General features: G+C 36.6%; 2 protein-coding genes across 3 annotated transcripts in view; both read left to right on the top strand.

Annotated features, from left to right (window-relative positions):
- Positions 1-1,198: 1,198 nt before the first annotated feature.
- On the top strand, positions 1,199-21,408 carry LOC149702777 (cytochrome P450 18a1-like). The gene is made up of 8 exons (XM_089866694.1): positions 1,199-1,466; positions 1,716-1,846; positions 3,433-3,539; positions 5,661-5,962; positions 7,016-7,131; positions 17,393-17,648; positions 18,085-18,272; positions 21,124-21,408. Exons 1-8 carry the CDS (start codon positions 1,237-1,239, stop codon positions 21,300-21,302), a joined length of 1,509 nt encoding a protein of 502 aa, XP_089722820.1. The 5' UTR covers positions 1,199-1,236; the 3' UTR covers positions 21,303-21,408.
- A 1,566-nt stretch (positions 21,409-22,974) lies between these two features.
- LOC149702776 (uncharacterized) overlaps positions 22,975-27,881 on the top strand; it is a 39,038-nt gene continuing 34,131 nt past the window's right edge. The window contains exon 1 of one of the 2 annotated variants that reach the window (XM_089866692.1): positions 22,975-23,161. The gene's annotated coding sequence lies outside the window, so the exon portion shown is untranslated. Of the gene's footprint in view, positions 23,162-23,181; positions 23,417-27,881 lie in introns of those variants that run through there. The other variant, XM_089866691.1, reaches the window with a different exon arrangement.

Genomic DNA, 27,881 nt, shown 5'->3' with positions numbered 1-27,881 from the left:
TTCTTTGCACATCTTTAGGTTGCATTTTTCTAAAAGGGGGGGGGGCGCAGTGTCGTCTGCTTGATACAGGGTTAAGAAGAAGGAACATCCGGTGTGTGAATGCAAAGACGATAGAAAGGGCTTCAACGTTACCATCCCAAAAAAAAGCCCTTTTGTTTGAATACATACCACAAACTGGAGGTGAAACCCAGAATTTTTTATAAGCATCTATAAAATCTATTTATTATTTAATTATTAGTTTATATTTGTAAAAAACGTATTAATGTTTTTCTTATTTTATTTCATTTCTTTAATTTTAATGGACCGAGTAGTGTCAATAGGTCAAAAATGACGTCAAAGTAATTCAGCTCTTTAGCAATAGGTGGCATTATATATGTCTCCAACTCAGTTCCAAACCTGGTTCTATGAGCAAAATGGGGATAGCGCCACCTATCGGAAATAATCGGAAACATGACGTGTTCCCCAAAAAATTTTTTCCAAAAAAATAGGACTTTGACGTAATTTTTGGCCTATTTTCACTACATGGTCTATAAATACTCAAGTTTCAATGAATCTAAATTGAACGTTTGTTTATTTTCTTGGGTGTTAGCAATAAATAACTCAAATTTTAAATTTCATAAATTATTATAACCCTTTTTTCACAAAAAAAAGCCTTTTATACCGAGATTAATTTAGATTCAAGTTAATTAAGTCACAATGCGACTATGATGAATTCACGTCTGAATCGTTTAACATAGGTAGGTAGAGATACTCAGATGTTTTATTTAAATACCAGGTTGGAGACTTATGATTATAACTTTATGTTACGCTGGCTTTTAATCGAAATGGTGTGACCTCATTTAGGATGTTCAGAACAAATCAAACTAATTAATATAAAGACGCGTATAACGCTTAGGAGTCATTGAAGTACTTCGGCTTTGGCGTGGTGATATATTGATTTATTCGTCCTTAACAACAGTGTTTTAATTATCAACGTGCATTTTTCAAGTACAGTCCCCAAATTTCTAATTGTTTTTGTTGGTTGTTTTTTATTAATATTTCTAGTTGTGATATATGGACCCGAGATTTATAATAAGACTTATAAATAAGATATGATATCTGATCAAGTTACAAAGTCGAAATCGTGGTCCGATATTGGGTTTATTGGCCGCTTAGTTTAGTTTTAATTGAGGCCCGCATCGCACTCATTTAATTGGTTCTCAGTATTGGACCTCAGTGCACGAACTTTCTTCCAGAATGATCGGTTTAGCCGATTTAGAGAATATATCCTCGAATTACGGTGGAAATATCATAGTTTTTGCTACGGTATTTACCAGTATTTTAGCTTGGTTATGGAATAGGAAAGGTAAAGATGCTACACCACCAGGACCATGGGGTCTTCCCATTGTGGGGTATTTGCCATTTTTAAGGAAAGATGCTCATGTACAGTTGGCGGAAATGAAGAAAAAATACGGAAATATTATCAGGTAATTTTATTGAAAATGAACTAATGAAGATTAAATTGATGAATTTTATAAGCAACAATTTTTTCAAGCACAAAAGAATTTTATTTTTTTTTTCCATTTTTGATGGTCCAATAACGTGACCGAAACTAGTCGAGTTACAATAAATTTTTATAAATACTTTCACGTGTACTTGAAAAACATCGTTGCTTTTAAAATTCATTAAGTTATATTGTGACGTGGAATAATATTTTTGGGTTTTTTTTCTTGAAGTTTGACACTCGGCAGTCGTAATGTAGTTGTGCTTTTGGACTTTGCGGTTATTAAAGAAGCGATGAATAAGGAATCGTACCTGGGAAGACCAACAGCTTCGTCACCTTTTCTAATCGTTAAAGATGGAATTAGTAAGTACTGTTAACGAATTTTATGCTGATGGAAACTACTTAATTTCATTCTTAATTATCCTTGCTTTTAAAATATATGACGCAATATTACCTCTCCGAGTTTAATTCTCCTTGATTTTACTTTTCATTACCTACACTTGCCATAGTTAAACGTTAGTCGATAAATGACCAGTTGACACAGTTTATAAGCGTCAGTTCCGAGGGGCTAATCACTGTCAGATTTCTTGTACATCGATTACCGATTACCTGTAATAATTTTAGCACCCTCAAGGGCAGGGTTTTAAAAGATTACGCGTAATTACTTTAGTACAGTCAAATATACATCCGTGTACACCGATTACACTAAGTGACTGGCCCCTCGGTCAGACCACTGCAAATCAGGCCGAGCGAGTTCAAACCATGACCTTGAAAACAAAATTTTTTTAAAATGAACCGTTAATATTTCAATTATTATTACTAAGCATGTTTTGCAATCTAACTTCCGAGTGTTACTAACAGACAGGTGGACAGATTAAGCTGCATCTTTCTTGTTATAAATTTTATTAAAGTAAACCCAAATCAACCGATTTTCCCGTATTTATATAGTAAAGTTACCCATTATTTTAATAAATAATTAATAGCAATTAGCCATTATTTCATTCATATATTAATTATCGCGATCCATTCAAGAGTAATTGCGGTCTAGTTGGTTTGTTGTTTCGAAATTCGTGAGAGCCTTATCTATTCTTCCTGAGGCGAAATAATTACAAACATTGTTTTGATGGAAATGTTTGCAAGTTTTCCGGTATTGATAAAACCAGATTAGGTTCAAGTACCAATCAGTGTAAATTCTATTGACCAATTAGAAAAATAAATAAAGCGGAAAATTTATTTAAAGTAAACTGAAAATGAAAGCAATTATGAAACATTTAAAGGGAGGGTAAAGTGGAAAATCTAGTGATTTTTTATCGATTCTTCTACTAATTATAAGACCAGTCTGCATAGTGAAACATTCAGGAAATAAATACCTCCGAATGATTTTAAAATTCAAATTAAGTTCAGATTTTAAGGATAATTCTCATTAACAATTCCCAGCCTTTTTCTGTGGACGACATATTAACTGAGAAGTGATCTAAACTCCGCGCAACCACTTACAGGAACTAATCAATCAGATAAGAGCTGCTTGGCGTCATAGGCTTGTAGAAAGTAGTACATGATGCTGGCGATCCAACGTTAATTTTTGGTACTAGATCTACCATCTGCTACTTTGTGAGCCTATTCACGGCTTGTTCCCTGTGCGACGGTCGGGAAGGTAATCACACGCAGAGGGTGTTGACACTATTCTATGATAAAGGAGTTAGAGCTTCTCATATTACACGTCGCGAGCGAGTTTCAACAAAGTGTACTTTTTATTTTTATATCCATATACTTTTGATATCAGCGGTTGAATCTGACCACCATTTCCCGCCAAAGCGGCTTAGGCTCCTCGCTGATTATCAGAAAGTCAATAATTTTATAGATAAATTAGAATAAATAATTATTTTTTATCTTAAATATTGGAAATTTCAAATTTAATATTGATAGATTTATTGCATTGCTAATTTTAGGTTTTAATGACGTCAGTGGTGATTTATGGAAGAACAACCGTCGATTCACGTTACAAGTGTTACGCGATTTGGGATTTGGACGAACTCATATGCAAACTCATATTCAAGTAAGTTAACATCTGTTCGTGCCGCCGTCTTTCTTTCTTCCTCTAAAATAGAGTCGCATCTGTTCTTCGAACTTCCTGCTTCACGAAATTCCTTTGTCAAGTGGGATTTTCTCAAACTCTTCGCTCCAAAATCCTCCAGTTCCGTTTCTTTTGTCTCAATCGAGAACAATAAGAGAAACTAAAGCGATTCTCTTTTATGCTCGAGACCAGAGAGAGAGAGCTAATCTTCAGTTCAGTCTCGATTTAGAGTGATTCTTTAAAGAGACAATGCAATCCCCAGACAACCAATTTATAATAATCGATTTTAAGTAAGTTTCGGCTATGTTTTAGTTCAAATAAATGCCGCTAGATGGTGCAGTTGGCTGGCCCTCTATAAGCTGAGCAAGGGCTAGTTTTAGCTTCGCCCTCTTGGACGAGTTATGATTGGTTCTTTCCTTTGGTGAGGTAAAATTGGTGCGTAGAAAATTAGGGGCGCCACAAGAGCCGTCATTTGCTTTTAACGGATAAAAAATGAAGATTAATAATTAGAAAAACTTACTGCTAAACTGCTCTGTTAGTATTATATAAATTTATATTAAGTTTCAAGTTGTTGTGTTAAGCCTAACGCAACGTTTTAATTATTTAACTTTTGAAACTTGGTAAAGTTATATAAAATTAACGGAAAGCTTTGGTTAGTGTAGTCAAAATCATTTGGATGTTATTTTATTAAGCTCAAAAAAAGAAAATGATAGTCAAAGGGTTGTCTAATCATTTTATTCTCACTTTAACCCGTTAAATTTGCGTTCGTTTATCGATTTAGAACAAATCAAACGGAGTTAAATTCTATTTTTGAGCATCTTTATCTGTAGCGATAAATTTAACACGGAGCTCTGGAAAGTTTTAAAATTTTTATTTTCAAATTTTAACTTAAGAGACTCATTTTGACAGTTTATACTGATTTAAACCGCAATTTTGTATCGATTTTCTAATTGATTGACGTTTTTCAAATGAAAAATTAAAGATTAATGCGTCATTCGGGAAATTTTTATGTTGATAGCGAAGAGGACTGGTTAATGTTTAAAGTGTACGCGCGCTATCACGCCAGGATTTTTGGGTTACATTTCAGGTCACCAGTTCAAAATATGGAGGCGTTTTTAATCCTTAAGCTAAAGAGACAGTCTATAAGATATGGCTGTTTAATAAAGCCGCGTTTACAGGAGACACTCTGAAATAGTTTTCAACCATCTTGAAAAGATCGAAATGGAACACATTGCTGTTAAACTTGGAGATCTTTTATGAGAAAATGCAATTATTATTGCTGTTAAACTTGGAGATCTTTCATGAGAAAATGCAATTATTATTTAAAAAGAAAGAAAAGATTATTAGGAGATTGCCAAAACGGTTCAAAACGATTGACAATTGCTTCGTGAAAACGCGACTTAATAGGCCCATTTTCAGAAGTCGAGGGGAAAAGAAGTCTCGTGTTTAACCGCCTTGCGAATTGGTCTTAGATATTATACGGGAATATATCGATTTCTTCTACTTGGAATCTTTAACTTACCATTCTCTGAGCCTTTCTGTTTGAATTAAAGGGGAGGAGTTGTAGAAACCGTCACCCCTGACGTCCCACCTAATTTATTTGAACTTAGAAACCAAGCGACATTAATGAAGCTATCGACCTATCAGTGCCGAACCCGAATGCAAACAAGTTATATTCGCTTTATGTGAACTAGTAAACCTATAGGTGAATAGCCAATGAAACTCGAGGAAGGAGGAGTGGTCGGTTTAACAAAGTTTTAAGCCCCTCCCCTTATCTTCAACCAGATATTAGAATGGCGTACATGATAACTTAATGATTCCAAGTAGAAGAAACCTATGCATTCCTTGCCATTTTTGATAGTTTTAAAACCCATTTTGAATCATAGGGACCTGGCAATTTGGGCTTAGCTCCGCCCCCAGCACCATTATGGTAGTTTTTTACAGAATTAAAGCTATGTAAGCCCCTCCTCCTGGTATCTTTTTTAGCACAAGTGGAAGGTAGCGTGACGTTGCATGACGTAGTACAGCCAAGCCCCTATTGGAACCTTTAAGCATGGACGAAATAGTACTAAAAACAATTTTGCATATCTTTCATTTCTACAGAACGAAATTGGTGAGCTTGTAAAAATCTTAATGGAGTACAAATGCGGTGTTTGCGATACGCGTGACGTTTTCACGTCCAGCGTTTCCAACAATATTACTGCCTTAATCTTCGGACGCCGTTTGGAGTACACGGATCCTCAACGTCGCTTTTTGGACCAGGTGGTTCTCTTGATCATGGATTTCTTTCGCCAAACCAGCGTTCACATGTATTTGCCCTGGGTCAAGAAAATCTTGATTTATTTTCGCCTTTGGAAATACGACGAAGCAAAAACTACCCTAACCAACTTCTTCAACTTTGTCGAGTGAGTATATAACAACACGAATATACATTTATGGTGTAACCTTTGAACTTTAGGATTCTCTGAGATAATAATAACGATACGTGCTTTGGGCGGGAACGCCTGAGAAAGAAAGAGTCATTATTATTTTGTGTTTTTTAATCCTTCAGTATGGTCAAGAAGTGATATCTAGTTTATTAGGGAGAAGGTATAAGATGCCTGAGTATTCGCGCGCCATAGTCCCAGTCCCCCTTTCAAAATACAAGGGGGGACGTAAAAGGAGGCCGGGCTATTTCGCCTCTCCTCAATCGGAAAATACGTAATTCTCGTCAATCGCGTCGCGCTGACGTGAGTTTTCAAGAGCCAATGAGATGCTGGTTGTAATTTAGAGGCGGGGATTAACTCCGGACCTACGTTCAGACTGGAGATAAAGCAGGAAATATGGCGAATTTATACCTTCTCCCTAATAAACTAGATATCACTTCTTGGTATGGTGTTATCCAGAAAATAAGTTTTTAATAACAAAATTGGGCCATTTTCCGTTATCATATTAATCTCTATAGTTTTTTAGTTTCCTATTGTGAGGAAAAATGTGCTATTATTAAATGATACTTTAATTAGAATCTCTGAAAATATACTTTGGGCGTTTCTGATAAGTCTACCATAAATTAAGGGGGATGTTCTATGGGAAATCAATTTTGAGTCGAAAATGTAACTTCTGTCTCCATTTTGCAGTCCTTGCCACTGTTTTCGAGTTATGATTTGAGTATTTTAGGGATGACCTTAATTAAATTGGAAATCATTATCTAAATCAGTTTCTTAATTAAATTTAAGGGGGTCATCCGTAAAATAGTCTTGACAATCTTAACTTGAAAACTGTGTCCCGGACAGCAAAGTTAAGGATAGAAGTTACATTTTCGACTCAAAATTGATTTCCCAAAGAACATCCCCTTAATTTATGACAGACTTATCAGAAACAGATTGTATTGAAACATTAGAAACAATATGTACTTCAAGCATTTGGAACTCTAAAATGTTCAATGTTTATAATTAATTTAATACTTAAATGCCATGCAGGGATGAAATTCAAAGTCACCGAAAGACGATGGTGGAAGGTCATCACAGGGATTACATCGATGGTTACCTCCAGGAAATGGATAGAAAAGAAGAAGCTGAGAAACACGGATTTACAAGTAAGTCGAAAAGAGTTTTTTAAACTTTCGTTTACATACCTAGTAAGCGTAAATTTTGGAACTGGAAGACCAACATTTTCTTTCATAAATTACCATTTTTCCCTTTATTAAAAACACCAAACACTATATAAAGGAAAAGACGGCCCTAGATTTTTTTTAGTTTTTATTTGAAAAGCGTAGAAAATAATGTATATTTCAAATTGGAATAATTTGTTTAGCTTGAATATTTAAGATGATACAGAACCTTACATGTTTGGCCTTGGACATCGTGACGCAATGTTGTGTGTGGACTGTAATAGACCAATTTCAAAAGAGGAGGCAGCAGTATAGTCTATATTCACTATGTTATACGCTGATTTGAATAAAACAGAATGAATTCTAGCTTGACCTTTACCATTAAGTTCTTGGGTGCTTTGGCGACAACACCTTATAAATTTTAAATAACGTTATACGTTATTCCCTCCGCGCGTATGAATATTTTAAATACACTCCATTATGAAAATTCTTCAGGGAAATATCCTTAAAATATAAAAGTCATTCTAGTAAATAACACGTACCATTCATCCCTTTGTCGTTGTCGTTGTAACCAAAATTTTTTTTTATTCTCTAGCAATTCCCTCGTCTATAGAGAAAAAGTTTTTATTAATTGAAAAAAAGCTTTTTTTCTTTTCTTTTTTGGGGTGCCCAAGTTTTTCGTTAAAAACTCCCCTCAAAGTGAAAGCTTACAAAAAGCTTCTATATAGCGTTATTACTCTAAAAGAGGGCACTTTTTTGTCGGCCCTTATATTTTTCTTTTGTGTGTACATGTGGATGTGTACTTATAGTGGACCTATCCTCCACTTTTCTCTCTCTCTCTCTCTCTACTTTTCCAACCCAAGTTTCCTTTTTCTACTCTGAGTTCCGGAAGTTATTGAACTGAGTCTGAATTGAACGGTTGGCTGGCTCGCTAGCTATATCCCAAAGAATTTATTTGTTTGCTTATTGGAGGCATTTGTAAAGCCGCAGGGATGTCGAAAGAGTTTGGGGTCCCCGGGGAAAATTATGAAATCGCGACCCCATAAAGACAGCCCCACAAGTGACAGGGCCCTCTAGAAGGTAGGGCCCCCAGAACTGATCGAACTGCCCCCCTCTCTCGACGGCCCTGGTAAAGCCACTGTGGTTTATTACAAACTTTATGGGATGTTACTGAAATGAAAAAAAATTGAACAGTGAGAACAAGTGACAACGGTGGATGACTTAACTGTTTACTATCCCTTAATAGTGAATCTACAAACTACGTTTTCTTGATTAGTTTCAGAAAAATTTTTAAAGAACAATAACAAACTTTGAAGTTGCAAGGAGGTAAATTGCAAGCGGTTCATAGAGCTATTTTAATGAATAATAATATCCATTGATTGCAGCAGTCTTTTTAGAGTACGAGTAGGAGTAAGGGACACACTTTGAAGTTTGAAACTCAATGTAAGCCTAAATGTTATAAAGCAGGGGTTTTTACTGTAAGAGGAGTCACAATAATGCGGTGCTATATTTGTCTAATATTTCTTGTGTTTTCCAACGTGCCGGGATGTTATAGTATCAGGCTATGAAACTCTAACAACAGCGTTCCAATCGCGAAGAGGCACTACATGCTTTGATCATCTTGTTTTATTTCGATCTGACGGTCGTCCGGGGGGTAATCAATGATCCTCATGGGGATGGTCCCGCTTTTCCCCCCTGCCATTTTTTCACTTTCACTCACAGACACAAACTGATTCCTTTTTCTAGGAAAGAGAGTTCGCCCATAGCAAATGATGTAGAAACGCTTCCTTACTAAAGCCAGAATCAGCCATAGAATAGAACTATACCATCTTCTTATTTATACAATTCTTTTTTTCTTCCTTATCCTCCGTTTATCCTTTTCCCCTAAACCTAAGGCTCGACCTTGTCTCTTCCCTTCTCTCGCGTATACCCAAATATTCCAGTTTGTTAAGGGGTTATTTCGCGAAGTGAAATGTAGCATTACTTCAACTCAATCTCGCTTTTTTTTAAATTACACATTTTAGATCTAATAGCAAAAGAGTACGATTTAAAGAAAATAAGTAAACAAACAGGGTGTTTCTGATAAGTCTGCCATAAATTAAGGGGGATGTTCTTTGGGAAATCGATTTTGAGTCGAAAATGTAACTTCTATCTATCTCCATTTTGCTACAAGGGACACTGTTTCCGAGTTAAGATTGGTCAAAGTATTTTTCGTATGACCCCCTTAAATTTATTTAAGAAACTGATTTAGACAATGATTTCTAATATAATTAAAGGGTCTTCCCTAAAACACTCCAATCACAACTCGAAACCAGTGATTGAAGTTACATTTTCGACTCAAAATTGATTTCAGAAAGAACATCCCCCTTAATTTATGGCAGACTTATCAGAAACACCCTGTATACAGAGTAGCATCTTTCACTGTTGTTCAGTATCGATACTTCTTCCAATATATTATTGATTATTTAATAACTTAATGGGATTTTAAAACACCTCTTTTGGTAAGAGTAATATTGGTGAAAGAAAGTACTTTGAACAACGCATTTTATTTGTCTTACAACGTCGCTATTTACAAACTATTGAAACGCTGTAATTTGGTCTATTATTATACAGTATAGAAGTAAAGTTCTTGTCATAAATTCTCTTAATAACTCCACCATTATAGTATTATAATTTCAGTATAGCCAGAAGTAAGATAAGGAACTAGAAGTATCGAGGTAACCAAATTCTTCACTTGGCGAAAGTGAATATTCTTGATAACACACCAACGGTTGGCCCTCTGGTAGCGGTTTCTGAATTTTCCCTCCAAAACGTGAGACGCTCGTGGCGGTAGACGGCCGAACTAGATTCAAGCACCCGCGTCCGTTTTCCGCGGCTTTAGGTTGAGTGGAAGGGGGTAGGAAAATTTTTTGGAACTCGATAAAATTTTTTTCTCTCAAGTTTAGGCGCGATTGAAGCGGCATAAAATACTCAAATTTGTTCACTAGTGCCAGGATCTATTACCAATGCTAGAGCACTTTACTTCTAGTCCCTTATCTTACTTCTGGTATAGCTAAAGTCCGACCTCTCTCTCGTTTAGTCCTCCAAGTTACATTAATCGTTTCATTATCGGAAATTCGAGCTCGTTAAAATTTCAATCACTTTCCATAGAACTATAATAACAACGGGGTAATGACCAATATTGTGATGAATTACCTCATTTCAATTAAGAATATTTCATGATCATGAGATTCTGAGTTCTGAGATAAGCTGCATGGGACTTACACCGCGCTAGATGAAACTGAAATCCTGTTACATATTCTTGTTAGAAATTAATAGATTCCCGATACTGTATGTTAAAGTGTTGATAACCTCGGTTTCAATGGCTTATCTCTTTTTGAATTTTATAATCATACTGAATAGAGCTTCTTAGTGAAATGCCAGTTTCTATAGATTTTTGATTGGCTTGCATTGGTGACCTATTTATATTGCAAGATCTTTTCCGCTATTTACTTAATTTCCAGGCCATTGCTCCATTTCAAATTAAAGGGCTATAGAGATACAATTTTTCTTAAACCTCTATAAATGTCCTAAATATGTCCAGTACCATTGAAGTTAGACCTACTATTTTATATACGCTACATACCCTACATCACAGATCATAGTACTAAAAATTCTATAACCTCTTTTCAAAACAAAACTATTTATTGGTGGAGTTCGAGGGGTTAGTCACTTGAATAATCAGGTGTACTAAACCGCAGAAATAGATTTCTTGTATCCTAGAATTTTTAGAAAATCATCAGTAATCACATTCATTTTTGGGGGTAATCAAAGGTAATCGGAAATCTCCGATAATCACTGGAAATCACTTGAAATCTTGAGAAATCAGAATAATAATAGTTGGCTCTCTAACAAACATCCAGAATCTTGTTAGAGAGTTCAAGAAATTGATTTATAATCGTGTATGTTCACCCTTTACCATCTGAGCAAGAAAAATATAAAATTTATATTTTCAACTTTACTGTTTAGCGGGAAAAACATTTCTACAGGCGTTGTATTGAAAATGCATTAGGCTTCTAACGCCTATAAGTTGTCTTCACCTGAACACCATATTTTTATTTTTTACGGTTTTTAAATTTTAAATGGTTGTTCTAAGAACAATTCAGTTTTTAGAGAAGACCTTGAACTATTTATGCACCTAGAAACTCTATTAAAAATGTTTCATCCATATGAAAAATAACAATAAACCTCGTAAAACTGCGATTAGATTTTCCAAGGCGAAATGATGGTTTTGAATCTTCCGATTTTATCTTTTTTTATTTTAGAAAAGTGAGAATATTATTTTTCAACATACCCTTCTCTGCCCTTAAAGGGACTCTTAAACGCTTTAATTTTAGAGATGCTAGTCGGTAATTTAAGAAATATAGCTGTAAAAAACTATTTATACAATATCATAATTTTACCAGGAATTTTTGGAGATTATAAAATAAAACTTTTACATTAAAAGAAAATTTAATTTTCTCAAAATTTGATTCGGTAACTTATTTAATTACTGTCATTTTTAATCCTTATACAAAATGCTTACAAGTTTCATTAAATCATATAAAAATATTTTTTATATTCATAAGAAAAGTAATAGATTCGATAAAACACTTAGTGAATTTTAGTTCCTAGATTATTTACCTTCAAAATTAATGAGCTTAAGTATCCCTTTAAAGATAAAAATTGCGGGAAATCAGGACCCCAGAATCCAGTTCAACCTCGTTCTTTCACTTATTTCCCGCACTTTGTCCCATATTTTTTTTCTCTATACTCTTTCCTCTTTGTAGACCAGCGAGTCTGTCCCACATTAAAATTTCCATAACAACGAATATTAGCCAGCATTGAAATAATATTCCCAAGACATACAGGCACACAAACGTAAAATTAAGCTTGTATTCACTGAATTTAACTAATGGGACGGCGCGAGTATAGCATTCTTTGATTGCGGTATGCGAAAAGAGAATTTCTCTCTTCCTTTTTGACCCAGCTGTCAAAAGAAATTTTAATATGTATGACGGGAGACAATTTATGGGCGAAACCTCGAATTGGTGGGGCAAAAGCGAGGGCCAGGGTGGTAGGGCAAGCGCCCCGGATAATTGAATACCCGGCGCATCCATTCCAGACGAACCCTGTACGTATACCATAAGTTCATAATATATGTTCCATAAGTTTGTCACTGGTTACAAACTGGAGCTTGTCATGAAGTGACGTAGGTCATAGATTCGAGGTAAAGCGACGCCTGGTGAGGCACTGTCAAAGGCTTAGTAGGAAGATGGACTACAAAACAAAGTGAAGTCAAGACTCGCGTTGTTGTTCCATAAGATTGTCACTGGTTACAAACTGGAGCTTGTCATGAAGTGATTGAAGTAGGTCATAGATTCGAGGTAAAGCGACGCCTGGTGATTCGCTGTCAAAGGCTTAGTAATGCAGACTAAATAGGAAGATTTAAGTCCTGTAAAATTAGTGTAGAACTTCAATTCTCGCTTCCGTCGTTCTCGAACTAGCTCGAGCTGTAACTCTCACTAGTAGTATTACGAAGTATAGGAAGTGTTATACTTATGAAACATATCTTATAAACTTATGGTACACGCCAGTAAAAGAAACGAAAAATATTATAAGAATGAAAGATGGAGAAGTAAGATCGTGGGGGAAAATTTCTCCCACACTTTTCTACCTTCCTATCCTTTTCTTGTTAATCCTTTTCGTGATAAATCATTGGTCTTCGAAAATTCGATTTGTGATCAAGATTTATAAGGAATTATTTCCTTCCAACCACGGGGGTTTTTGTTTTTATTAATTTTTGGAATAGATACCAGAATTCTATACTAATTTATTGGACGTTGTTGGACAGGTAAATGCGAGACGAATGCGTAACATTTGTGATAAAGTTTTTATTACCTAATCGACCTTAAATTTCCAGTAATTACCTAAATACCTCGATGCACCGTTGGTGTAATTGCTTAGATTTATATGTTTTCGTCTCAAAATGCACTTCAACTACAAACATCGATACCTATTTCGAAGAATCTCCTGATCAGGTTGACCAAATTAGGATACAGATGTTTATTTCTTAGGAAGCGACTCTCATTATTATTTTATGATAGAAAATCAATTTGGATTCAGGGTCAGTTTACGGACCACTTAAATAACAAAAATTTATTGTCTTCTCTAAAATTTCAGAGCCAAATTGTCGTATGTCTAAAGAAATTTCTATTATCCTTAAAACAATTTTCCTCTTGAAAGAAAAGTGAAGGTAACATAACATTACCTTAAAAGATAGGCCTTTTTCTAAATATAAAAGGAAAAATATTTTAAAAAATAATAAATTATCCCTTATTACAAAATGATTAGTATTTAATTAGTCTTAAAAACGAGGACTACTGCGCCAACCGCCATTGGTTTAGTGGCGTCTGCTAAACTGAACCTCTCACCCCTTACCTCTCTCAGCCTGTGATAATTCAACCAATCCCATTGAGGTAAGAGGTTCGATTTAGCAGACGCCACTAAAGCCACTAAGCAAATTCTTTAGTGGCGTCTGCTAGCCAGAACCTCTTACCCCTACGGGATTGGTTGAATTCTGACAGGCTGAGAGAGGTAAGGGAAGGCTGGTTCAATCTAGCAGACGCGACTAAAGCAATGGCGGATGGCGCAGTAGTCCTTCATTATTTTTAAGACAAATTAAATGTACTAATTATTTTACAATAAGAGATCATTTATCGTTTTTTTAATATTTTAATTCCTTTTATATTTAGGTATAGCGTCATGTTACTTAAACTTTTCCTTTAATCAAGTTCTCTCGTTGTCCCATACTCGTTAATAATATGGTTCCTCTGTCCAACAGACGAGAAAATTAGAGAGAGAGAGAGCGAGACCTTTATCGTTTACGGTAGAATGATACGAACATTGCACCCATTCCTTAACAAGGTAGATGTACGTCGTCCGTTATCTTCTTCCGAACAGAGAGAGAGAGAGGTACTTCCCAGGTCCGGTTTGGGGACTAAGGACATGTCCCTCTCTAACGATCTTTCAGCCTTTTATATGTATGATTTGACCCATATTTTAGGGCGCAGGGCAAGTCTTCCAATTACACACCTATGTATGTTGACTTTGGCCTGTGTTGTTGGACAAGGCTTAACAAAAGGGCATAAGCACTGGGATTCTCGGTTATATTGAAATTCATGAAAGGACTGGAGTAATGTTGCTGTACTATAATGAGATTGTTTATCAGTGTGAATTACAAGATTTTGGTTTGAAATGAGATGAGAAATGGGATACAGGGTCTTTGTTATGTATTTGCCATAGATTAAAGGGTCAAACTGTGCGGAGAGTGTCAGTAAACATGGGGTCAACAACATTTAGTTGCAGAAGTATATGGGCTCCTAAACATTGATTGTCTTCCTAAAACCAGGAAATAAGTCACACGTGTTGAGTAAGACTTAACAATCTAAGAACAGTGTTAAATGTTCTATTAAATGGGTTTAAGTGTGCGTATGCTGGTAAAACAAAACTAATTACTTCACATGTGTGATTATTTCTTTGTGTTACGCGCCAAGTGTTTGGGAGGCCGTATCTCCGTAATTAAATGTTGTAGACCTCTTGTTCTTTGACACTTTCAACTCATTTTATCAAGAAGAACACGCCGTTTAATTTACGGCAGACTTATCAGAAACACGGACGCTTTATATTTTAAGTTTGTTGATAATGTCTGTCAATCTTTCTAATCAATTGAAAGTTCTTAATAACGTCATTGACACTAGGCTTAGTAACGAGCGTAAATAATTGCAGTGATATAAATCCTATCCTATGATATTTAATTCCACATTCAACTTCAAAACTCTATTGAATATAATGTAAATAAAAAACACGACATTGCTTGAGAATGAATATTAAAACGTAAACATTTAAAAATAGTTGCCCTACAGTAGATAAAACAAATTGAATAGGTCCACCACGTCCAATCTCGGAATCAAGTTTTATATTTCACCAGGAATAGATTTAATTTTATAAGTAGGAATGGAGACCGGTTAGTATTTACTTCAGTCCATCTCATAGCCCAGTATAGAGCCCCTCCCTCCAACACGTAACGAAAAGTTTAAATTATCTTATTGGCTCACTTAAACTACGTTTTAATGACGTTGCTGACAGCGAAAAATACGCAATTCCTTTTTCCCTCGCCTCTTCTTTCATACCCCTCCGTCCCGTGGAAGGGGATCCGGGACTTTGACGTGCGCCCAGATTGCTCTGTTCTCCGTTCCTACTTCTAAAATTAAATCTATCCCTGATTTAACCAATAGAAACATTTGAGAAATATTCATATTCCTCATTGAAACATTCTGTCGCAAAGGCACTATGACTTAATTGAGATTTAACATAAATTAATTGTAGTCGGAACTATTTGTTATTGTACACGTCAAGTGACAATGTGATACCAAATCCACTTTTGGTGATACTGATAAGTAAAATTTCTCAGTATCCCAAAATTATTTCGCTTCGTTGCTCATGGCAGTTCTCTTTCAAATTAATTATATATCTCTTACATAATATCTTCCTGTAAGTGCTGCTAAGTGGTAATTACCTAAAAACGAAATAGGCAATTTTTCATCTCAAAAACTCGTTTCTCAGTCGAGTTTTGTCACGTCATTATTAAACTAGGTCTATAAGAGTCTTTTGACAAAATTGCCTCTTCTAGAATGTATAACGAGTTGACTTATATAGTTTGAAGATGACTTAAGGATACAAAGGACAGTGTCCATAGGACAAGAGAGCCCCCCTTGTAGACCCTATAATCTCGACTCTAGTTGAAAGCCAAGAGTATTGGTTTCGAAGGATATGTGGTGTATAGGTCCGACCTGCTGCTGGCTTCTTTCCAAGAAGGATTTTTATACACATTTAGGTCAAAAAAGTTTTTTTTTTTATTTTTGGTATTCCCAGACTAGGCTAAAACTTCCGATACTTTCTTATATACGTGTATGTAGAACTTCTACTGCTTATACAGGGTGTTTCTGATAAGTCTGGCATAAATTAAGGGGATGTTCTTTGGGGAAATCGATTTTGAATCAAAAATGTAACTTCTATCTTCATGTTGCCACAAGGGACACTGTTTTCAAGTTATGATTTGATAGGTGTTTTAGGGATGACCCCTTAATTAAATTAAAAATCATTGTCTCAATCAGTTTCTTAATTAAATTTAAGGGGTCATCCGTAAAATACTTTGACCAATCTTAACTTGAAAACAGTGTCCCTTGTGGTAAACAAAATGGAGATAGATAGAAGTTACATTTTCGACTCAAAACCGATTTCCCAAAGAACATCCCGCTCTTAATTTTTGCCAGACTTATTAGAAACACCCTGTATAATAGGACTTAAGTCAGCTGATATGAAGAAGGAAGTATTCCTCTGCCAAAGAAACGCGCTAAACCATATCTTATTCTTTGGAACATTTTGACAAGTTTTCAACCTTTTCTTTTTTACCTTTTTGTGAATAACTTTCTTTTTGTAAGACTCAAATCTCCTTCAAGGGGAACTTTTAATTCAAAATTACTATATAGCCACTATTTTTAAACCAGCAGTTTTGAATAACACTTCTCCTGCTATTTTGGGAACTGCTGTTATCAGGTATCGCTCATGTTACCATTATTGCATAGGTACCCCCTACTTGGAATCTTAAACAGGTCATTTTCTGGGCTTTTCTACTTGAATTAAAGGGGGAAGGACGTGTAGAAACCGTCACCCTTGACGTCGTGCATAATGTATTTGAACTTAGTAACCACGTGATATTGACGTAACTACAGCGGCCTATGCCGAGATTCCCACGACATATGAGGGTCGAACTACTAAACCTGGGATCGACTTTGTGAATAGCCAATGAGATGGTGCGAAGGAGTTGTTGTCGGTTTAAAACTTTAAACCCTTACCTTCGATCAGATATTTGTAACCTGAGTTTCTTAAAGATTCCAAGTAGAAGTCTATGCATTCCTGATATGTTACCTATGCCTATGGTGACAGTGAATGGCGGAAGGGTTTATGATGGGGAGGGCCATACAATCTTTTTAAGATTCTGTAAGAGGCTAGGTGTCTTTTCTTAAAAATAAAAGTATAGTATCTTAAACCTCGAATCACATTTTTTTCTCTTTCTATTTATAAATCTCTTTCGTCGTTTTCTCATGGTGACTTGTGTCGTCGATGGAACTTCTTTTTTGGCTATTTTATCCTTCACGGCACGCAGCTCGATTTTTGAAAGGAAATATTCGAACCATGTTCGGAGCCGGCAGCGAGGCGTCTAGAACTTGCTTGGAATGGTGCATGAAAATCATGGCTGCTTACCCGGAATACCAGAAGAGACTTCAAGCGGAAATTGACGACATTATAGGCCGGGAACGAATGCCTAGTATGGACGATCAATCTAGAACTCCCCTGACCTTTGCCAGCGTCCTCGAAGTTCTAAGATACGTAGGACTCATCCCTCTCGGAATTGTCAGAGAGTAAGTGTAGAATTTAGAGTACTAGTAGCTCGAAGCCTTTTCTATTCTTAAGTCCTATTTAACGTAACATTGGATGCCGTGACACAAGGTTTTCCGATATGGCTAACTGCCACTATACGACTTTATCAACAACCGATCAATGGTTAAATAAAGAGCTGTGTCAAGGCATGAATGTGAAGTATATACTGACGTTTCAGGGTTTTCTAGAAGTATATTGAGAACAAAGTTATTAAATTCAGTCTTCGCTATGATGGCGTGAATCTTATTCACCTGTTAACCGGTTTTACCAGGAGTAAATCAATTATGAGTAAAATATTCTTACAATGGGTAAAATGATAGAATCTGATTAATTAATGATCAATCAAACATCTACTTAAAATTATACTGATGACATTTTCAATATTATTGACAAATAATTTATCTTTTAATTCGATAGATGCACTCACGACGATACCATTAAAGGTTACAAGATAAGCAAGGGTACTGTCATCATGCCAAACATTTGGGCCGTACATCACGACCCTGAATTATGGGATGAACCAATGAAATTCAGGCCTGAGAGGTTCATTAGCGAAGACGGCTCCAGAGTCAATAAACCAGATTACTTCATCCCGTTCTCCATGGGTAAGTAAAAGACCGTCTCATTTCTTTTGTCCTCTAAAACGTATCTGGATTGCAAAGCTTTTAGGCATAGTTTGACACAAGAGTTTATTCAATTGCCTTTGGAATAAGTGGCAGGATTCCATGTTGTAAATGTTTGTGAACACCTTTAAAAGCGCAACTCTACGTCAATCGCACTATAGTCAATTAAATAAAGCATAACGGCTCATTTGCAAAATTCGAAGTACCACCTATATTAGGTCTATTTCATACAAAACTGATGATTATTATTAATCAAAACCAATTAAGCTTTTGGCACAGCTTACGAATTGCTCTTCTTTATTTCCCTCAAAATGGCGGAGAATTTTACAGAATGAAAAAATAGTGAAGGAAGGCATCCAATTAGCAAAAAGAGATCCCAAAAATGACTAGAGTAGATTTTTCAACATTTTTCCAGCTTTATTTTAACAATGAGATTTATTAAGCTTTTCGCATTTGTGCCTGTTGACACAATTCCTTGAGGCAAATAGTATTTGTGTGTTTTTGAATATGAATTTTTCCGTGATCACACCGAGAAAGATGGGGTTGTAACGTAACAGTGCATAACCGTTCAATAATCAGGTAATAATTGAATAAATTCACGTTCATTTTCGTACAGAGAAGTTCAGATCTGCGACAGGCCATTGACGCCCAAAGTTTTCTTTTTTTATCTGGTTGCCTATCTGAACTTAAAAGCTGATTTCTCTTCTTCCGAAAAATAATCTTTGATTTCCTTGCTATCTGAGAGTCTCTAATCCTGGGGCCCATTTTTTTTTATTCCGACCCTACTCTTTATTGCTCTAAGCAGGGAGGGCAGCGGGAGGTACCTCGAGCCTGGAAAAAATAATAAAACATTTTCACGTAATTTTGTCAGGTTGTGGGAAAGGCTTTACAAAGTTTAAACTCCCTGCTCAGTTGGAGCCCCTAACGTACTGACCTCAATTTTACTATTTCAAAGGCAGGAACCAATCAGAATTCATCCACTAGGGGGCAGCTAAAACTAGCTTAGCGGGGCAGTCAACTCCACCCCTCGACTATGGTCGCATCTAGTGGCATTTGCTTAAACTGAACCCGGGCAGAGTATCTTTAATCCTGTACTTCTAGCTCATGGTATAATTCCGTTAGCATCAGCAACTCCTCCTGCATTTGTCCCTGTTCTATGGTAGCTTTACTATACTTCTATTCAAGAGCAGTTTGCAACGATAACTCATTTATCTATGATGGGTAGTTAACTTGTGGATTTATTCCTACGTAACTCTATTCTTTTAGTTCCACCAACTGCTCTTGATCAAGCGAAAATCGTCAGATTTTTTGAATCTTATGAATGTTAATGAAGCCCTGGGGGTTCCCTTAGCGCAGTTTTTGTTAAGTTTTTTCGCCTGAGATTTAGGCCTCTGTTTTCCCAAAATCCAAGAAGGCCTAATGGGTACCGTCCAGAACTAGTGTAAATCATGGGAACCTATGAATGCTTATCTCATGTTTCCATGAGCGAATTCTAGCTTGACAATATGGCGGCAATGCATCAAGGAACCGGTAACAGAAGAAGAAAATATTTGAGCTGACGGTACTACACCCCGAATCTAAATTTGAACGTTCTTAGGTCTTAAGAGGGTTCTTGTTACTGAAGTTATTTAAGGAAACCGATTTGCTTGGTTGAATTACAATACAAAGATGGGGAAATATACGATGCATTTTATCGTTATTGAGATTATGCTTTTTAAATTGTATATAACCTTTTTTGAATTTTTATCACGTTAGAATTACTGACATTTTAAAAAGGGGCAAATAAATCCTTTTATGCAAATGTTTATTTAAAGATAAAGATTGGATATTTTTAACTTTTAAACATTAAAGAGGTGGTGAAGCTTGAGACAAATTTTTTTTCAAATTAATACATCGCTTTATCGACCTCAGGGGTCATAAAATAAGCTAACGTAACCTCTTACCCCTACGGGATTGGTTGGCAGGCTGAGAGAAGTAAGGGTAAGGTAAATCAATGGCGACGCATGCAGTACTTGTCGTTTTGAAGACTAATTAAAGGCTAATTATTTTGTAATGAGAAATAATTTACTTTTCTTTAATATTTAATTCCTTATATATTTAGAAAAAGGCCGTTCTTTTAAGGTATAACCAGGGATAGATTTAATTTTAGAAGTAGGAATGGAGAACAGAGTAATGTGGGCGCGCGTCAAAGTCCCAGACCCCCTTCCACGGAACAGAGTGGTATGAAAGAAGAGGCGGGTCATAGCGACAGAGGTAAAAAGGAATTACGTATTTTTTCGCCGTCCCCGTCATCAACGTCATCAAAACGTAGTTTAAGTGAGCCAATAAGATAATTTAAACTTTTCGTTACGTGTTGAAGGGAGAGGCTCTATACTGGGCTATGAGTCGGACTGAAGTAAATACTAACCGTTCTCTATTCCTACTTTTAAAATTAAATCTATCCCTGGCAGTATCATTTTAGTCTCACTTTAAGATGAGTTTTAACTGAAAATACTCTCCAGCACGCTTCTGACATTGTATGGTTTAGTTTTCCTTCCATTCTCGTGGGAATATACAAGATCCATTTCCATATTTTAAGTTTTTCCATTCTGTCTGCCTCCACCTAAAAATCGATGTCTTTTACAATTTTTTCCGCACGCCTCAGTAAATATTGGACCAAAGAGAAAATAGACCAAGGTTTTTTCTTCTATATAAGGGTGCAAAAATAATACATGACTTTCAATTGAGAGAAGAAAAAAAATAAAACATTGAGAACGTGCGCATTGGCTATATGTGTTTCGTGGCTTATGTACGCCACTATAGATTGTTGAGTTACTGAGACATGTATTTCTAGGTCGACGCTCTTGTCCTGGAGAAGTTTTGGCGTACGTTGAGGTCTACATGTACTTGGCTTCGATTTTGCAACGATTTAATATCACGACCATCGATGGAAAATTCCCAAGTTTTGATAGCGATCTAGGAATATCTCTTCAGCTTATGGACACTCGGTTGATTTACACTCCAAGATCTTAATCAAGGGTTTAAGGAATTAGAATGAATTTTTTTACTCTTATATGAATGTTTTTATTTGTGTATTTTATACTTTGTATTTAATATGTATAATTGTACATCCTTCAAAGTTTTATTTACTTTTTTTGGATATTATTACCTTTCATAGACAAACGTTCGTCGTCTGCTAAATTTAAATTATCACTTAGCTTAATGCACTGTTAATGGCACTAACAAAGCCACTAATGCACTGTTAATGGCACTAACAAAATCGCTTATGTACTTATGCATTAACCACGCCAAACATGTACTGTAAACGGCACTAAGGCACTGTCAACCGCACTAACCAGGCCCTAAGGCACTGTCAACCGCACTAACCAGGCCCTAAGGCACTGTCAACCGCACTAGCCAGGCCCTAAGGCACTGTCAACCGCACTAACCAGGCCCTAAGGCACTATCAACCGCACTAACCAGGCCCTAAGGCACTGTCAACCGCACTAATCAGGCCCTAAGGCGCTGTCGACCGCACTAACCAGCCCTAAGGCACTGTCAATCGCACCAACCAGGCCCTAAGGCACTGTCAATCGCACCAACCAGGCCCTAAGGCACTGTCAATCGCACCAACCAGGCCCTAAGGCACTGTCGACCGCACCAACCAGGCCCTAAGGCACTGTCAACCGCACTAACCAGGCCCTAAGGCACTGTCAACCGCACTAACCAGGCCCTAAGGCACTGTCAACCGCACTAACCAGGCCCTAAGGCACTGTCAACCGCACTAACCAGGCCCTAAGGCACTGTCAACCGCACTAACCAGGCCCTAAGGCATTGTGAACCGCACTAACCAAGCCCTAAGGCACTGTCAACCGCACTAACCAGGCCCTAAGGCACTGTCAACCGCACTAACCAGGCCCTAAGGCACTGTCAACCGCACTAACCAGGCCCTAAGGCACTGTCAACCGCACTAACCAGGCCCTAAAGCACTGTCAACCGCACTAACCAGGCCCTAAGGCACTGTCAACCGCACTAACCAGGCCCTAAGGCACTGTCAACCGCACTAACCAGGCCCTAAGGCACTGTCAACCGCACTAACCAGGCCCTAAGGCACTGTCAACCGCACTAACCAGGCCCTAAGGCACTGTCAACCGCACTAACCAGGCCCTAAGGCACTGTTAACGACACTAATAAAGCCACTAATGCACTGTCAACGGCTCTAACAAAGTCATTAATGCACAGTCTACAGCACTATCAGTGTCACTAAACACTATTAACGTTACGAAAATATTCATCTAATAACGCCAACGTCACTCATCTGTTCACTATCATTGTCAAGAGTAAAAAAGTTTCCATTCCAATGGCAAAGCTGTAGTACAGTCACTGTCAAAGCTAAGTGATGGCCAAAGTTAGTAGACCATGAAAATGCATGCCATTATGCTGCCCTTAAAAGGTGGTATTGGTGTAAAATTCAGCCTATTTTTTAATGAACTTAATAAAAACACTCGAAAATTCACAAAGTTTAATTGGTAGAAAAGATCGTATAAGAGAAACACGTACAAGCAGTCTTTTTATGTAGGGGGTGGAAGGTCAAGCAACGTTGAATTTAGCAAAGGGGGGAAATAAGCGGGAGGGGCGTTACAAGCGACACGAAATCCTCATTTAGTTTAATGACACTGAACCTAACGGTTCGGGTCAATTTTTTTGGTAAGCCTTGCCAAGAAATTAAGGAATAATCTTCGACTGAAGCTTAATAAGTATCCAAATCGCTGGGCTCTTATTTTTTTCATCGCAAACCAAGCTCTTATATGCCAGTGAAGTACGAGAGAAAGTTTTTCGGATATTGCAGCTGTTTCATCTTCAAGATGATGATGATGGGTATCGGCGGTGAGGTAAGCCTTTGCGATTCATTTATTATTTAAAATAGTCGGAAAATAGTTCTACCTATACACCAGACATGTTTTGAATAAGGAATACCGTACCCGTAAGCCTTGTCCGTGCCTACGCAAAACCATCAAAGATTTGATGTAATAGTTATATGATAGAGTAAGTAATCTCTCGAATGTTAGTACGCCCACCAAAATAAGTGCTTTGGAGTATAGAGTATCCTGTAGATGTCTTGACGTCCCGTCAAATACCAGAAAAAGGTTAGTAATTGAATTGTTAGCAGTTTTTTTAGAAACAAGTCTTGTGCATATATAAGGAATGATGAGAGAAAAACGTCGGACTGAAAATTTTAATTTAAAATAAATTTGGATCTTTCTTCTTCTGAGTCTATTGTTTCGCATTCGGTAATACTTTTTTTTTATGTAAGGTAAAGGTAGTTTGCAGTGGAAAATGAAATTTAAATTCTGCTTCTGTTACCTAATTAATTCTTTTGGGAAATTTAGGAAAACATGTTATTTTTAAACTTTTTTGAATTTTGTAAAAAAATTCCATTTAAGGGAGTTTCAAAGGGTTTTTGAATACCCTCCCTGCTGTCCAATCTGCCTTAAGGTTCTTGAAACATTAGGCAGTGGCGCTTATTTACGTCACACGTATTTCTAACTGTGATTTCATTGGTTGGTCGTCTGCTAGAGCATGCGCAATAAAGTCGTGAGCCCATATGACTGTCACGTTGCTTGCAACGCGAGGTCAGAAGCGTGCGCAATGATCAACACGCAGGGAGATAAATTATTCGTGACGCAAATTTTGCAATACATGATGATTAGCCTAGCTCCTCCCACAAAACCCGCCTAGATACGAGAGAAAATGGTTTCACAATGATTCCAATTAGTTTATGAATTCTTGGGTTTTTCCATTACTACAATATACTAGATCTTACTATACTTGTACCACGTTTCTGTATCGAAAAAGCGTATTGTTTTCCTATCCCCTGTGATGCAAGGCTTATACGGCCTATACTTAAGCCTTGGTTAGCTGAAAGTTCTATTCGCGTGTCGAAGTGAGGTTCTGCGCATGTATGTTTCATCTACTGTCCTTCGCTATAAGTCGAACAAACAAATAAAAACCAAGTAAAAGATATCGGTGGATAGACCGACCGGTGACTTGAAAAACCTACTCTCATTCCAAGTTCTTACCTATCTAAAGTTATACGAAGTCCTCGTTTATCTCCCAGCTGGGACGCGGTAGTACATAAACAATTTAAAAGAGGCTGTACAAAGAAGAATACGGCTTTACTTAAAGGTTTCAACCAAAGTGTACCATCCCAAAGTCACGTTCGAAAGAAGGACAAGAGCCTTGGTTCCCTATATGGTAACCCTTTGGGAACAACGACAACGTTCGTTTCAAGTCCCCAAACAGACCCAAAAATAGTTCACTATAGCTCTTTTTTTCATTCTTCAAGTTTTGGAAGGGAATGAGTTACAATTTTTAGGCATGCCTATTCAAGCACGAAAGAAAAAGTACATTTTTTCTTTAAAAATATATTATTTTTTCTTCTAAGGATACATGAGTACATAGAGTGCATAATGTTTGTTAAGAAGTATACTAGTTTGAAGGTTTCAGTTATCCGAGAGTTATCCAATTGTTGGTTTTTTATTTAAGAGCTTCTCTTCCTGAAATAGTTTCTGAAATTTCTCTATCCATGTACTCTAGGCTAGAATATTTTCTTTCTTAATTAAAAAAGAGCGTATAAAATAGTGAATATATCAATTAGAAACATGTTTTGATCTTCAATTAGAAACATGTTTTGATCTTCAATAATAAAGATGATACGAGCAATTAAGTTTCTGTAATGGACACTACACGTTAGGCTTCTCCAAGAAGCACTGGGAGAACCCTATTGGACAAACCGTCAGGTGGTACTAGGCGTCCAATTACAGTTGACCGAACGGTCAAACACTCAGTAATTAATGCACACGTGACAGCTTAGAGTGTATTAAAGGGATTAATCGTAATCCGTAATCAAAGTACAGGGAATTTAATAGTGATTATCCCCTCGGATCTGGTTATATCATCTTCGGACTTGTGTTTGACCAATTTCTGTAGAAAAAGCGAGACTTTCTGTTCAGGCGATGTTACTGGCCATCATTTACCACCAGCGCCTATGTCCATAATGGTGTGTGGGTGGAAATAAATAATGTATGTCATATTTTGTGAAAGGGGAAGTAAGTTTCAGTTCCGCTTGTGCCATGGGTGTGAGGAAGATCTTGTAACGACCTTTCGTGGACATAATAAAAAGGGTAACGCCCGTATTGATCCCGGTTTATGGCTTGATTGTACCACATGACGTTCCACGCGTCAGATAAGACCTTTAACATCAGAAGTGCACGGATGATTTTAGTTCCCCTAGGTTTCAGGCAGCGCCGCAGCAGGACGTTAAAGATACATTAACAGTGAACGCAATTAATATAACCAGATATAACTGATAATTATTTTAAAATTGTTTATTGTAATGATATTAGTTTAAATCCAGGGGTGATAAGAGTTAAGATGTTTAGAAACACAATATTCTTACTAGGTTTATTTTAATGTCTTCTTTCCCATAGGGTATTTCTGATAAGTCTTTCATAAATTTAGGGGGATGTTCTTTGGGAAATCGATTTTGAGTCTAAAATATAAACTTCCATCTCCATTTTACCACAAGGGACACTGTTTTCGAGTTCTGATTTGAGTGTTTTAGGGATGACCCCTTATTTAAATCAGAAATCATTGTCTTTCAGTTTCTTGATTAAATTTAAGGGGTCATCCGTGAAATACTTTGACCAATCTTAGCTCGAAACTCGAATCTTAACTCTAAAACAGTGGCCTGGACGGCCAAATGTCATAGAACAATTTCCGCTCAAATTGACCAGAGAATATCCCCTTAATTTATGCCAGACTTATCAGAAACACCCTGTGTATATTCCAGACTTATCAGAAACACCCTGTGTATATTCCAATACCGATTTAATCAATCTCAACATTGACATATTTAACACAATCGTTTAATATAAATCCTTTGATGGGTGCGACGTTAAACAAGGAAGTGACCTTCCCCTCGGATTTCCCATAAAAATAGCTTTCGTGTCTTGGGTGTTGTGGTGATATCTCGTTCTTGGTATTTTGTCTGAATTCGGGATATTCGATTTCTTTTTTTATTACGGCATCGTCATAAGGGATTCAGCTAGAGTCTGGGACGGGTGCTGGAAGAAAAACTGAGTTCGACTGCTGCATGCTGTTGTTTGCCCTTAGGTCCTGAAGACCTGTATGTTTCCGATGAAAAATAAAACTCTTCTTCCCTGAAAATGAGAAACAAGATTTGGTTTTTTTATATATCGGAAGTAAAAAAACAAATCTGTATTTCATATTTTCTTCAACCTTCATCGTTGATAAGATCAAGATGTTTCAGAAATGTAACATTTTATCGTTTACTATATAAATTTTCGCATACCATCGGTTTAAACTATTTCTGTGGTGGACTTTCAAAGGGATACTTGAGTAGCTTAAATGCTCAGTTCCATTTTCATGTCGAAAAAATATGAGAGATACACGGAATCTTTAGCTCTCCGTCTCTACTACGTAAGAACAGAAGGGGATAATAGAAGAAGGATGACACTATGTACCCTCTTAATACTTTAGTTATGTAACATGATTCTTCCCAGGCCAGGGAGCTCTTTTTGTTTGCTCTCCTGCTCATTAAACTTCAGATGGGCATCGCATCGTGCTCGGGTGAATTTTATAACTGTTTGTTACAAAATCCTCAGCAATCAACCCACAAACCTTGATTGTCTTGATGTGGAACAAAAATTCACAAGCGCATGCGCCTTGACAAACAGTTAAGCGTTAATAGAGTAATGATGAGGGAATTATTTATTGCGTATGTGATTCGGTTTAAATATTCTGATATTGGGGAGAATCATATTACAATTACCCCATTTTGTGGTACACTTCTCTCAAATTGAAGTATTATATTCTTTTGATTAGAATGAAACTTCAAGATGTGGGAGAGAGAGAGTACAGTATTCTTGGGACATGTGACGTCAAAAATGGATATGTTTTAATCTCCGCCCACATTTCAAAGTATCATCGCAACACCACAAGCATTTTCCCTGAGATTTATTTTTATGTTTTGATTAAAAGTTTTAAAAAACAGATTAATTCTTGATACAACAAAATCATTTAGAAACGCTTTGCGTAATTGATATAACGCGGATAATTAAGCCAGTTGTAATTAATTCATATTACATCTGAATTAGTGCAGTATAAATTACATTCTACGTTTGTTAAGGATAAGATGAAAGTTTTTTGGGTCGCACCCATAAAAAATTCGGGCAATTTTCACGATAAAAATAATCCTAGAAAAATTACCACACAAAAAATATTAATCCTTTAGAATAAACGTCAGATAAGAAAAGCTTCCCGTAAACTCCTTTGTCGAAAATAAGGGCGGTTTCCTAACTCGTTATAACCGTTTACTAAGAAGATAAAGATATAAAAAACTATTATTATAAACCCTTTATTATCCAAAATGGGTTCATTATTATGTCCCCCCAAAGACTCCTTTGCATCCCTATTAGTGTAGACAGAAGTTAATTAATCGAAGTTTAGTACCATCCTTGTTAATGAAATGTAATAAGAAAAGACAAATCAGAGTTTCACACTGGTTTCTGTGTTTTCCGGAATCAAAAC

Source organism: Phalangium opilio, unplaced genomic scaffold (assembly GCF_054372755.1).
Source record: "Phalangium opilio isolate 3A_F unplaced genomic scaffold, DU_Popi_V2 ptg000017l_1, whole genome shotgun sequence".
Classification (NCBI taxonomy): Eukaryota; Metazoa; Arthropoda; class Arachnida; order Opiliones; family Phalangiidae; genus Phalangium; species Phalangium opilio.
The sequence above is the reverse complement of the archived record's forward strand: the minus strand, read 5'-3'. Positions and strand labels throughout refer to the sequence as shown.